Here is a 15,284-nt window from a genome sequence, read left to right as displayed (position 1 = left end):
TAACTAATTTGGCGATACGACTGTAACCATATCAACACTTGAAGTCAAAGATCTGCAGTGGCGCTTTGTTTAATTCGGATTTTATATCTCTTCGCGATTTCTTTATTTATTTGTTCCTAAACATCAAAATTTTAGTAATAAATTGTATTATCGTACGAAAAGTATTGGTGAGAATCTAGTCGAGCGAAGGAAGTCTGAATATGAGCCGTTTATTAATGTCGGAATCACCAGCCCTTACCAAAGTAAGAAGTAAATGCTTATTGATTTTTAATTTAGTTCAAATTATTAATTTTAAATTTTTTATAAATCTGCTGCTATTAAATTTTCAAATGAAATGGAAGCGAAATCAAGAAATACTCTTAAGTTTATTCATTCTGTTATTAACTATTAACACTAATTTATTCGTTAACGAAAAATTGATATAAATGATGAGAATGTACAGCTATATTCAGTTCAGTACTTTAATAAGAAGATAGCCCTATTACAAAGGATTGTAATGTTCAAATTATATTATTTAAATGAATATGGATTAAATGAAAACTTTTTGACTTGCCAGTTTTCATATAGCTTTGGTGATATTATTTTTGGAATTATTAGGAACTGTATTTTTAAAAAATAGTTTTTCTTCTATTCAAATACGACAAATCGGTATGTAAGATTTTAAAATAGATGTGCTTTAATTATTTAAGATATAGAAACTGGACTAGAGTTCAGTATTTCTAAAAAATTGAAATTTTGTTGTACTTGACATAAAATTTGAGATACAATGAAATTAAATTGAGTTACATATTTGAGCATTTATCCTATTCAACATGAGCAAGATTCTTTGAAGAAAAATTAAACTAAGAAAAACATTCCTAAAGTATTTGCTTTCAAAATTAAGTAATTTTGTTCAAAATTTGGCAAGTTTTCTGAATATGCAAAAAGAATAAAATTTTGCATTGGAAATTAATTATTATGATAAAAATTAAATTTTCTTTTTTGTATTGTATTTTCAGTTAAGAAATAACAAGTCTAAAAGAGTGCTGCAAGTGTTGCAAGTTTCAGCTACTGATAAGGATTTGCTTGTTTCTCCGAACTTAATGAGTGGAAATGGAAAGGTATATATTTTTTTCTTTGTATATAAAACTTAAGATGCATTTCTTTCTATGAAAAATATTTTAAATTTATTAATTTTGAAATATTATCAAAATACAAACTGAATATTGTATGTATATAAGTATCAAACTTTAATGTTTGATGTGCCACTTTGAATGTACATTTTGATTTCAAATATAAAAAAAGATCTTTTCAGAAGAAAGTGCATTAGCATAAGAAAAAAAATGCTGTTTCCCAGTTTGTGAAACTTGTTCATTTTTAATTAAAAAACTAGACATTAAATAAATTATTTGCTTTTATAAAGCATAAGGGAGGGGTACCCTCATTTCTCAAAATAAACACATTTGAAACTGATTATATTTTGGTAGTTTTAAAGCAGTAAATTGAAGTTCGTATGGCTGTTATAGAACTGTTAAGATTTCTTTTTCACTGGGAAAATGTTAAATGCTTCCTCTTTATTTTTTTAACTTCAAGATGCTTTAAGATTTCTTCAAAATTTTAATTAACATTCTCTTTCCATCACTATTTGTATTTTGCATTATTTTTAGGAAACTGTTTCGTAATTGTTGATAAAATAATTATCCTATCCTGAAATATATTATTTATAAATACAAGATTCTTTCATGTTTGAAATTTATTGGTTTCAGATCTTTCAGATACTTTTAATTTTTGATTCTGAATAATTATTTATGGGGAAAATGAATTTGAAAATTTGATTATATAGTTCTTTTAACTGCATGTCTAGTTGGTTTTGATTGTTAGTTATTGATTTTAAAAGAATGTAATTTCGATACGTGAATTTTGTTTTTAAACATTACTTTTATTAAAATTTGATGCTTTTATAGATGCCAAGTAAACTCCATTTTAATAATCATTCATGATAATTTCTGGTGCATATTAAAATTGGTCTTTATTCTGTTTCACACTGTCTTTGTTTTTCTCTTTTGCAATTATGAATATGATGGAATTAATGTGTCAGTGATTTTCTTTAATTCATAATAGAAATATTGCTGACTTTATTCTTTTTATCAAAAATTCATAGTGTTTTGGAATTTGAAATTGCCTCGTATAAGAATTGGAATATCATTTGGTACTATAAAAATTCCATAAAGGATATTTTGTCATTTTTCTGAGGTTTATCTAACCAGATTCCTAATTATTCATTTTTGAAGTGATTAGTTATATACTTCTGCTAATTAATTTAAAAATATTCTTTTCTTTAATAAAATATATCCATTATAAAAAATCCATTATAAAAAAATATATTTTTGAATTTCCTTATCAAATTATTTCTCTACATGATCAGGAATAAAACTTGAAAATAAAGTATTTTGTAATTATAACAATTATCAGCTTAAAAAAAGATATATTAGGAGAATTTTGTTCTGTTATATTTTACCCCCAATAAGATGGCACAGATAAAATTGAATTTGAGGTGAGATTTGATATAATGGTATCTAGAAATACTAGACAAAACTTATTGAAACAAATAACTCTAATTTACATTCATCACCATTTAAAATATTTTTATAATTTTCTGTTAAACCAAACTGAATCACAAGTTAAGTATTATATGGTTTAACTTTTATTTTTACATAAAAAGGAAACATTCATCAAAACTATTTTGAAATTGTTAATTAAATTTAAATAGTTTTGATGAAAATTAAAAGTAAACTAAAATCACATCTAGGATTGAAACTTGGTCTCTTCATTATGAAGAAAATATTGTGATGACCATACTATTTGGATGTTGAAATTTGCTAATATATGGGTTATAACAAAAGTTTGAAGGTTATTTTCTTGGAATTATTTGGCTATTGCATTTTTAATATTTTGATGAACATTCTAAAGATATTTATACTAAATTTCATTTTGAACTTAACTTGTACCTTCCTGTTCTTAATTCTATTATACCATTTCTCGAAATGCTATATTAAACATTTATATTTACTTTTAATTATAACATGTTCCTTGAAATTTATTTCTTTCTCCTTATCCTTTTAATTTTGTCAGTTTGACATTTCTTTAACTCAGTAGTATCTAAACTATTTTTTTTTTTTAATCTCGTCTATCAAAATAATTTACATTTCAGCATTAGTTCCCCCCCCCCCCTTTCTTTTGCTTTTCGGGCCATTAAACATTTACATCAACTAATATTGTTGTATGCTAATATATATAATCGTTTTTTTTTTTTTTTTTTTTTTGTTTTTAAAGATGAAATCAATGTTTTAACTAAACATTTTATTTTATTCTTAACCACATGATCATGTATCTTTTGGTTAAGAGTTTCTAATTATAACTCTAATTCGTTATCTAGAGATTTAGAGTCGGAATCATTGAAACTTTTGATATGTAGTGAACATTATATCGGCCAACTTTTGGTTTTAGTGAGCCTATTTGCAATCAAACACAAGCTTTCTTTTTTTTCTTTATGCAATTGGTCTCTGTGTGTCAATGTTCTGTTTTGAAAATGTTATTGGAGTATAGAATACTCTGACATGTGACTACTTTATCGTATTAAAAAATGAAATCTCTAGTACAAATTGGATCATGTTAAGATTTCTAATTAACCTTTTGATAAATTCTGGCGACTTGCTATAAATCTTTTGGCATGCTACAATCCTGCGGAAAGAAGTCTTGTATTCTTGAGCACATTATTTTGGGTCTTTTTTAAGAAGCAACATTTTCTTTGAATAGCATGAATTTGGAATACTTATAAAAATTATAAATTCATTTAATGTTAATTTTTAGTCTTACTGTATTGTACATGAAATGTTGATCTTTTTTTAAAATCCTTTTAATTCCATTTCATGTTTGTTTTGGCATTGAGATAAATATCTTCTTACAAATGCATAGCCTTGGTTTGCAATTGTTGTATAATGTAAAAAAGAGTTATATTGATAATTGTATTTCTTTTAGACATTTTTCTTATATTCAGCATCATTAGGAAATATTTTCATTCAATAAAATAACCAGAATTCTGACATTGGAGTTTTTAGTATAAAAGTCCTAATGTTTAAATTTAATGTATAAAAAGTTAATGTTAAATTCTTAAATTATTTTTTTTAGTTTAAAATAGATTAAATTTCCATGATTAAGCAGTTTGAGAGAACTTTGGATTCTTTCTTCTTTTGCTACTTGATTTGTAATGTTAAATATATTAATTATATCTTGATAAATATAAGCTTTCGTTTTCAGAAACCGGCTGAATCTCGAAAGAAAACTGAAGTTTATGAGGATGGACTATTAAGTAAAGAAAATACACCTGTTGTGCCTACTGTTAGACGATCGAAAAGAAAAAATATGGTTTCACAAGAACAAGTTAAGAAAATGACATCCAAGGAAGGAACAGAAACAAAGGAGTCCTCTAATAAAGTATCAAAGGTTACAAAACCCAAAAAGACTTCTTCAAGAAAGAATAAAAAGCAAAGTACTGTTGATTCAAAACAATCAAAAATGGATTCATTCATTGCTACTTGTTCTACTTCAAATACAATTTTTGAATCAAATCTAGAATTTGTTGGAAGCCCTGTTGATAATGGTATGTTAATAATTGATAAAGTTCAATTTACCTTCTATCTTGTCTGTTATCCGATTACTATTGTACAATACAAACTTAAAATATTTTAATAAAATTTTAAATGTATTCGTGAATAAAAATTTGCATTGCTTTGACAAAAGTACATTGTTTGCAATTGAGTTATTACTTTTATGTAATTATTCTACTGGAATCTTTATTTTATGGTAAAATGCTTTCTTGTAAATATATAATATAATATCTTAATATACATTTTAATGTATCTTCATTTACTTTATAGATATGCAATTGCAGCAATCTAAAAATTCTGTGGAAGTTACTATTAGTACAAGTAGTGCTCTTACTTCAGGTATGGAAAGATATCGTAAAATTTTAATTCCTAATCATACGTTATATAGTTTTTCGGACATTTACAAATTTTGTAGCATGTTGCTAAAAAAGTTTTTCTAAAATATCTGTATCTTGGATTTTATTCAGATTTATTATTTTTCTTATTTTCTAGTACTTTTCAGAACTGAAATACTTTAATTTTTCTTATTCTTATAGCTGCATCATTGCAAGATTCTAAGGACTTGGGAAATGCTATCAGTCCAAGTATGCTTACCTCTGGTAAACAATCTTTATAATCTGATTTTCATTTCAATAACTTCTGCCATCAGCTAAGATAATATGAAATTCCAAAACTTTGATAAAGATTTTTTGTAAAATTTAAGACATCACTTGGATATTTAATTGTTAGCTATTTATTTCTTAATGTTTTCTTTGAATCGGAATTGTTTAAAGAATATATATTGCAAAATGATGCTATCAATTATTTTATCGCAATAAATTACCAGTTTTTAACATTTCTATAGAACATGTTTTTTAAAAGAGAAAATCTTGTAAAGTTGTATTCTTCATATAAATTCTAATGAATAGATGAAAAAGTAAAAATTACATTATGGATTAGGAGTGTAGAATTTGTTCTGTGTGTCAAGATCTCTTCTTTGGAATGTTTCAGTACATTTTATTCCTTGATAAATTCTTGTTTTAAAATATTTCTTTTATCATAAGAGACCATTGCCATTTTAAATTGGTTAAAAATGGCTGTCCATTTAGTGTGTTTTATTGAAAAATAAAATTTTAAATTCCTATTTGATATAAAACTGTAGACAGTAACTTTTAATTGAAATCATTTAATTGAAGGCTTTACTTTTACAAACATTGATGTTAAAAAATTTTTTTGGTTTTTGCAGATTTTAAATTATCTTGATGCAAATTGTACATACAATTTATACATCTCTCTATATGTAATCTGTATTTTGAATAATTAGGAAAATCAAAGAACCAATCCCCTGAACATTAGTCTGCTTTCATCAGTTTCAATTTGTTTTTCATAAAAGCTCTTAACATTTAGATGAATCAATAGTTGCCTGTCCCCTTCCCCCATTTTCAAAAGAAATCTTGTACATGATTTTGCTCTTCATTTTTAATGGGGAGGGGGAGATCATGGCAGTCTTTCTATCTCTATACAACGCTTTAGATATGCCATCAAAGGTTTATCCTTCACTTTTTAGAGATATAGCAAAATAAAACCTTATGCAGCCTCCTATTCTTAATAATGGCCTAATTTGGCCACTTTGTATGCATAACTAATTAATCAGAATGCTCTGCTTATTGTGCAAGTATAATTTAAAAAGCACATTCATTTGATAAGATGTAGTTCAACCAAATAGACTGGCCAAGTAATCAATAGTACTCATTTAGTAATCTAAATGAACACAATTAATATTGTGGGAAAAAATTTGGATTCTAGAATTGTTTTTAATTCAGTAAATTATCAGTAATATAAATTCATTACAAAAGTTAAAAAAAAATCAAGAAATGAAAATTATTATTTAAAATTTTAGATAACCCGCCAGATAGTTATTGGAAAATGCTGGCCGAAGAGAGAAGAATTGCTTTAGAACAAGCACTCTGTGAAAATGAGCAGGTAATCTTAGACTTTTTAACTATATGTTAATGTTATTGTGCATTATAAATGTTAGTATTTATAATCATTGTACAATATAAAATTCAACTTATCTACGCCTGTTTAAATACCATTTAATTTTTAAAAATAAAACCTTTTATTTCACTCTAAACATTTAAAAAGTGATGCAAGTCTTTTTGAGAGCTTCAAAAGAACTACTAAATTGTAAAAATGAGGGTTGTTTCCTTTCCTATTATGCAAAATCTGCAAACATAGTTCTTGTACCTTTCTATTCTTTTTGATTTTTGGTTTGTCAATGTATGTATCCTCATCCATGCTAGCTGCTATAGATTCTTCTTAGTTATGAGTTTTTATCAAATTTTTGTCATTTATAGATAGAATAAAAAATTCTTACAGAAACTGAAATCTTCCACTACCTACATGCTGTCATTTTGATTATATTCCTTGATATGGCTGTAATGAAGTGGATTAAATATTTTTCTTAGAAATGTAAACTTAGTATTAGTTTAACTATGATGAAATATGTAACTGATCATAAATTCAAAAGCTTCCTTTTTTGTGTATGCGTGCTTTTGATATCTCAAATTTCCATTTTTCCTTTTAAAACCATCTTGTCTCCTTCCTTTGTAATAATTTACTGTTCCTGGCTTGAAAATGCTAAAATGTCATTTTTGAATACTTTACTTAATTATTAAAAATGTATATTAGTTAAGATCTCAAATAAAAGCTTATTGGACTTAAGTGACAAACTTTGGTTTAAAATTCTGCACTGCCAATAGCAGTTTTTTTTTTTTTTTTTTTTTTTTTTTTTTTTTTTTTTTGTGTGCGTCAGATATATTATCTTTTTGCTAGTACTATCATACTTATTTTGGTCTTTGTGCTATTTCAACCATTTGTTTTCATGTAACAATTTTTTGGCATGTATTATTTTATATATCAGTTGCTTATAATTAACAATTTTACAAATTCCCTTGATATTATAAGTAATAATCTAAAAATAATCACTTACTGCTGCATTTTTTAATACTATAAAATATTTAAATATTTCCCATATAAAATGGATGTTTTGTTAAAAAATCTTTCTCTTGTATTATTATACTAATGGAATTTCATATTTACAGAATACATTATCTTTGTTTACTGAAATTTGAAAAATTTTATTTGCATACTTTTTAATAACTGAAATCCTCATTTTTAGCTATATGATCAAATACAAGTCCTTGAAACTGAAAATAGTCAACTGAAAAGTTGCTTAAAAGAAGCTGAAAAATTAGCTGAAGTATTAAGAGTAAGTATTCTTATATTTAATCTGTATTGTCATTTATATTATAAACTTGTGGTAATCTTTCCGTTGAATGCAATTTTTGCAGTATTGATACAGCTAAAGATATTTTTCTTTTTCAGCAAGCACTTGATTAGTGCTATTCTCCAAGAAAATGGATTGTGATGTAACTATGCATTTGACTAGATGAAGCTTGTTCTTTGCATATTCTGAATAGATATATATATATATATTATGTGTGTTTGTAATGTTTTTGTTTAAAAAAAATACTTTTTGTATGATGTTAATATAACATTTTTCTGTAAAACCATGCTTTTTAAAAAGTTGTTAAATTTCAAAAATCAAAATATGCTTATTTTTTATCTTTAATTGTAGTTTTTTTTTTCAATTAAAATCTAATACAACATTAAAGTCAACCATCCTCTAAATTTAAAGCTTTTTATTGTATTACATCAAAATCAACATTAATCAATCATCATTTATTGTATTACATCAAAGACAAATGAATTCTGCTTAATGACTCCTGTGAAATAATTTGATTTGTCTGTTTTTTAAAAAAAATTATTAAACTGATTCACTAACTTTTGTCATACTAAATAATTTACCCCCTTTAACTTGCAAGGTTTTATTGATTGAAATAATGTTTTACATTTATAGAAATGTGTTTTGTTGTCATAAGACTTTTGTTTATTAAAGAAATCCTAAACTTATTAGAAATCCCTTAAAAATTCTTTTTCTCACTCTTGGAAGAATGTTTAATTTTTAAGAATGAATCTTTCTGAAATAATGTTTAAGTACAGATTTATTAATTGAGGCTAAAATTTCACAATCTTTTACCATAATTCATATTGGATAATTTTATTGCAATTACAAGACTCATTACTGAACGACTTGATCAATTCTTTTATTTTAGCTTTGTTACGTTTCCTTCTATATCAGATCTCTAATCTAACTGCATTTTGAATTTTATTTGGAATAAAATGCTTTTAAAATCATTTGCATATGTTTTAAAATGTTTTTCTTTTTTTAAGGAATTGTTTCCAGATTTCTTAAACTCTATTTTAATCCAAATGTGTAATTTTTTATGTTTAGAATATTAGCTTACTTTCTTAATTTAGGCTTAAAACTTGATAAAATTTTGCAACTAATTTACATTTAAGAATGCTATTGCAAATTAAGACTCGTTACTATATTTACGTTAATTTTAAAAAAACTAAAATTGTACATTTTTTTTAAATTTTTGGATTAATTTTGATCTTATCTGTGAACTAGCAGTCTTTGCTGAGAAACTGGTTGCATTGTTATTGTGGTATCCGAAAGCTTTCTTAAAAATAACTAATATCACTGAAAACATTTGTTTAATCTATATATTTTAAATAAGCTTTGCAGTATTCAAATATATATATTCTTTGAAGCAGGTATTGTAAATAATAAATTTCATTAAAAAAATACTTTTATTAGTGTAAGGAAACAAAGAAATTGTTTTTTATTTTTCATTATTGTTAATCTTTATTAATGAATTAAATTTTGAATCTTGGAAAACTAAATCTTTCCTTTATCTTTTATCATAAGTATCTAATATTTTCTTTATCATAAGTATCTAATATTTTCTTTATCATAAGTATCTAATATTTTCTTTATCATAAGTATCTAATATTTTCTTTATTATAAGATGTCACAGGAATTTAAATGAATGTTACATATAATTTAATATTTTATTAATTTATTGTTATTATGAACATGTAGCTACAAAATTTCATTTTTAGAACTATGGAACTGACCAAATAAATTATAGAATACTGGCATTTATATGCAAGATGCATTTATATTAATATTCAATAGATGTTACTACATTAATATTCTTTTGGATTATAAGGTATTTAGCTTCCCATTGTGCATTAATAAATTTGCAGTGTACTGATATAGTACTATTAAAAAAAAAAAACTGCGAACTATGATTTGAACCAAGAATCAGCATGGGTTGTTAAATAAAACAAAACTCTAACAAACATGCAGGATGAATTATAATATTAGCTAAATACAAGATATAATCAAAATTCAGTTAATCTTCTTTAAAACTATTATATAATGGCCAGCTTTGGCAACTAGTTGGTTTGCAGGGATCAGCAGCTTCTGAAATTTCCAATTGAACATTTGCACAAGTTTTTCTTAATAGTTTCGTCAAAATATATTTAATTTCAGACTATTGATAAGCATATTACTTTATCATTCTATTTTCGAAGTCTTGCATCTTTCTGTTCATTGTGTTATGTATTTCACTAAATTTCTATATCTTTTGTGTCCAATTATATCAAAGAATTGTTGTGTTTAAAAATGAACACACTTTAAAAAATTTTTCAACCATTGCTTGAATTTTGAAGTTAAATCTTCATTGCAAGTACAACAAAATTAAAAATATGCTTTATATTGAAACCTACTTTGCTAATAATAGAAATGTAAGCATTTAGATATTGAACAGAATTCTGTAGTTTTCATCGATAGAAGATGCAGTTTAAGGTTTTATTCCCAACAATGAAAGTACTATTTTAAAATATACTAAAAAATATCTTTAAAGATTAATTAAGTCTGAATTACAGAATTTTGCAATTAAATTAGTATAATTTTAAAATGTTTTGAACTTAAAGTGTAAGAAAACAGTTCTTGTATAGGAATATTTTCAGAAGTTATTGAGAAAAAAATGCAAAAATACTGTTAACAATTTCAATAAAAAAACACATCAATTGCTTAATTACGTAATTTTCTTCCGTTGTTGAGAGCTAAAGAAAAATCAGTTTAAAATCAACATAATTTAAAAGACATATAAAGTAAAATTTTATCGAGAAATTTAGAGGATAAATTAGCTCTACATTTAGGTTTTTAATAGTGCTTTGATGGCCTCCCATTAGAAAGGTCGCTGTATACAAGGAACAGAATATATGCAAAAACAATTACAAAAATACAGCTTTCATATTAATAATTTAAAAGGATTATGGTCATGAATTTATATATAAACGATAGAACTAAAATGAAATATAACCTAAATTCCCAGTAAACCAGGTCATTGCCAAAGAAGGCTAGTATAATGTTAAAGGTAAGTGTCTGTGTGTCATCAGGCTAGAGATTTTGACCTAGAGCTACAAAATTTTGCACATATAAGCCTTGGAGAATGGAAATATACACCTCAAAGTGTTTTTCTTTTTGAAATTTTAATTAAAAATGTGGTGATATTTTCCCATTTTTTTTCGCGATAACTTCCGAAAGTATTCCTACACAAAAAAGATTTTTACACTGTTTCAAAAAGTTTAAAAATCGTCTTTTTTTTAACAGCTATTCTTTTGATGCGACTAGTGAAAACGATGTTACAATACCGTGAAAATTAAGACATTACTTTGGAAGTTACCTTCTTAAGAGTACAATATTATGGGATTTTATTCCATTAGGATGGCTCATACACACAGTAAACAAGACGGGTATAAAGCTATTAAAATAACATGGCTTTGATTTTTATAACAATTTAATGCTTAAAAATATTTTCTTGGGGTGGCTATAAATTGCATTAAAAATTTAATTGGATATTACATAAATGATACACTTTGCGAACCAGCTGATCGTCAAAGGCGGCTAGTATACACTGTTGCATAAATACAAAAAATGATTAAAACAATCAATAAAAAGAACACAAATATGAAAGTATAAAGTGGAAAATGTTTATTTATGTTTCATACGTTATCAAGAAAAAACAAAAAAACTAACGTAAGTATAAATAAGAAAAGCTAAAATATCTTGAAATATTGTTTGTCTGGAGCAGAAATATCTTGATGTTGTTTTTCTTCTTATTGGCCACGCACAGAATTATTGTTAAATTACTCCTTCAAAAACTCCAGTTGTAAATATAGATCAGTCCTAGATTAAAGTTAAATGTGTTCAGAATCATCCGTATCTAGTTAAATTAATTTTTTTCCTCTATAAATTCAAATTTTTTATTGCACATTCATCATTTTTACCCTACTGTAAGATACAAAAGTATACATTCAGTTATAACAATTTTAGTTACTTAATATTTATTTTCTACTTAAAAAAATTAAATTATTTTTAAGCGTATTTTACAACGATACTTTTCAATATTTCCTTTATAAACATATGGCCGCGGTGGCCTGGTGGTAAGGTCTCGGCTTGTGAGCCGTAGGGTTTCAGGTTCGAGACCCGATTCCATCGAAGAACCATCGTGTAAGGGGGTCTGTTGCACGTTAAATCCGTCATGCCAAACGTCCTCCCGCTGGTGTGGTGTGGAGAGGGGGGTGCCAGCTCAGGTGTCGTCCTCGTCATCTGGCCGCGGTTCAAAATGACGAGGTCCGTCCCAAAACAGCCCTAGTGTTGCTTTACAACGGGACGTTAATATAACTAAACCAAACCAATTATAAGCATATATTTCTAATGGTATAATTTTTGTTTTTACGTTATCGTTGCTATAATTTATATTAAGATGAAGCATTAACATTCCTCGATGTTTACGACTGGAGTGCAATTTAATTTAGTTTAGTTATATTAACATCTCATTACAAGCAATAACAGGATTATTTCTGGGGCGAATCTCGTAATTTTGAACCCCGGTTCAGATGGTGAGGACGGTGACACCTTCTCCAATTTTTTGCACCACACTAACAGGTTTGAATATCCTTTAATTTTTCTGAATTATACATGCGACAACTCGTTAAAAAACTTTTTTTTTCATTCTCATGGATTCTTTCTTATAAAATTGGAGGAGGAAATGGTGGTAAACGGAAAGGGTAATATTTTTTATCTCGAAGCAAACGGTATCTACTTTCGCTTTCCATTTTGCCGACAGGTGTTTTAATTTCTACGAATATGACAAAAGAAAATGCATACAAAAAGAAAATATTATAATAATCGGAAAATGCATCCTCGAGAGTTTGACAATTCCATTTTTTCCGGTTTCAGACCTACCTGGGTGCAAAAAAAATTATTTCTGGAATTACGTCGGTCTAATAACTGAAAAACTCTTTTAGCTGGATGAATAAAATTTAGTACGTTATCTTGTGAACCAAAATTGTAATTCCGTTTTAAATTTCGGTGTCGATAGATCGGAAAAAAGTGCATCCTGATTTTCTTCATTATAGTATGAAGCATACAATTCACACATATGGACTCTGAAAATAAAAATCTGAGTACCTATGACCACTGCCTTGCTTAAAATCCACAATTTTTGTACACAAAAGGGGTGGAGGGAAAAGGAAAATAGCATTTTTATTAAAGAGTATACGAGAAAGTTTTGGAGAGACCATTTTCACCAGTTCCTCTTGCAAGAAGCAAAATAAATTTCAAAATCAACATAACATACTTGACATGGATCACGTGAGCATAAATTGCTCCATCAGTAAACCAAAGAGAACATAACCCATTTTTCTTATCTAAATATGTCCTTTTTATATGAAAACTATGAGTCAGATGTGGTGTAACTGTATCTGTAATGGGGAAATATGCAGCATAAATTATTGCAGTTTATAAACCGAATTTGCAGTTATCTATAATTTTTTCTTATTTTCATGTATACTTTACTGTAAAAGAGAAAGTGTTGAAATCGTCAAAATATTCGTAACGGAAATTTTGATGAATTTCCGCATGTAGGATCTCACGACGCCGAAAAATACATTTTTGACTTTGTATCTATTCTGAACACAATAACTCTTAATGTATGAGGTTGGACGAGATGAAATTTTTCTTTATGGTCTTTAATTGTAGCTTTCTATCAAATATGTATGAAATACCAAACAAAAGCCTGTTACTGAAACGAGAAATACTTGAAACGAATTGACAAACATATCTCCGGTTCAATAAAGTATGTTGTTACTAAAATATTACCAGGGCGACATGAAAAGATTTCTAGAGACGTTTTTCATCCAGACAGGCCTGTGTAGCGACTTGGGCCATAGTAATCCCTAAAAAGGGAAAATCTAGCTCGCTTTTTCCCTATCCAATAGGGAATTCAGCCAGTCTGGATAAAAACATGATCGAATGAGTATGGAATCGGTAAATAGTCAGTAATACTACAAATGGCTACTTCGACCCTCTACAAAAGCATACGGATTAAATCTGACTGATCGGATAGCATTGGAAGAAACTAAGGTTGAGTCATAAGGACTATCACTGGCCACGGTACAACCCTTCCCACGAGAAGCACGTCCCGTCATCGGTAGGAAGTAGCCAACTCCCACCATTTCTGTACCCATTTGAGTGTCGAGAAGCAACCACCATGTTCAAAGCTTTTCATCCTCAAATCTGAGATGCGCCCCCTTGGAAGAAATAGCTGGTAAGTCAGCCATCTAACTCTCCTACCCGCCACGAAGGCACACGGATTTAAACCATAAAAACTGAATGACCGGACCGCCGCAACAGCAACATTGGCGGGAACTGTGGTTGAGTCCTAAGGGCCGTCATCGGCCACGGTACAACCCTCCCCCCCCCGAAGGAAATCGATGGGAAGAGTCAGATCCCGCACTTATTAGTGTACCCTCCAGGGTGGCGAGATCCAACCACCATGCCGGAAGCATCTCATCCTCATTTGGAGGTGCCCCCGGGGGGTAGAAATAGCTGGTAATAATAATTTAAAATGGCTTTGGAATTATTATATGCTTTTGCTGTTTTTATATGTTGAATCCGTATTCGTAAAATTTGTTGAAAGCAATAAATAATTAATGGCAAACGACTGATTATTTAGAACACGCAACAACTGTAATGTGCATTTGACACAGCTCGCGCCGCTAATACATGCAATGTCATGCGACGCAAAGTGAAAAAGGCTTTCATTTTTCATGTTATTTTTATGTCAATAAAACTTTATTCCATACGTTCACCATAAACTATTATCTCATATCACTACTACATAAAGGCGTTGATTAGACATCTGATCGACGGCTTCGATTAGACTCGAAGTGGGTCTGTATCCAATGCATACTAATGCAATTAAACCGAATATGATAGCATTAGATTTATTGCTGCTCACTAAATAATGCGGATTTGTGGTGAAAGCTTATAAGACGTTTAACAACTACGCTATCCGAGTAATTGCTTTGGTATCGTGGTCATGTTACGGGACTGCGAACTACAAGGTCCCAGGTTCTATCCTCGCTCATCACATTCTTCCACAGATTAAGTGAAAACTTGTTTCGAAACAAGATGGATTATATTAATTAGAAAATCATCTCATGGGAGTTCGGTGAAAGAAATTCAACGTGTGAAAGAAATTCAACGGGGAATGGAAAACGAAGATTTATTCTCCAAGGAAATACGAAGCGTAGGTAGCAAAAACACAGCCGGAGTGTACACACATGCAAAATAGGCCTTGTTGAAATTAACAGCGCAAACGCAAACAGCGG

At 28.0% G+C, this 15,284-nt stretch overlaps 1 protein-coding gene across 1 annotated transcript; it reads left to right on the top strand.

Moving 5' to 3' along the window:
• The first annotated feature begins 18 nt into the window (after positions 1-18).
• LOC129970668 (geminin-like) lies at positions 19-8,212 on the top strand. The gene is made up of 8 exons (XM_056084479.1): positions 19-242; positions 999-1,100; positions 4,297-4,639; positions 4,917-4,985; positions 5,183-5,245; positions 6,526-6,608; positions 7,807-7,896; positions 8,013-8,212. Exons 1-8 carry the CDS (start codon positions 201-203, stop codon positions 8,025-8,027), a joined length of 807 nt encoding a protein of 268 aa, XP_055940454.1. The 5' UTR covers positions 19-200; the 3' UTR covers positions 8,028-8,212.
• The last annotated feature ends 7,072 nt before the right edge of the window (positions 8,213-15,284 follow it).

This window comes from Argiope bruennichi, chromosome 1 (assembly GCF_947563725.1).
Source record: "Argiope bruennichi chromosome 1, qqArgBrue1.1, whole genome shotgun sequence".
NCBI lineage: Eukaryota > Metazoa > Arthropoda > Arachnida > Araneae > Araneidae > Argiope > Argiope bruennichi.
Note: the sequence above shows the minus strand (reverse complement) of the source record. Positions and strands in the feature narration are given on the sequence as shown.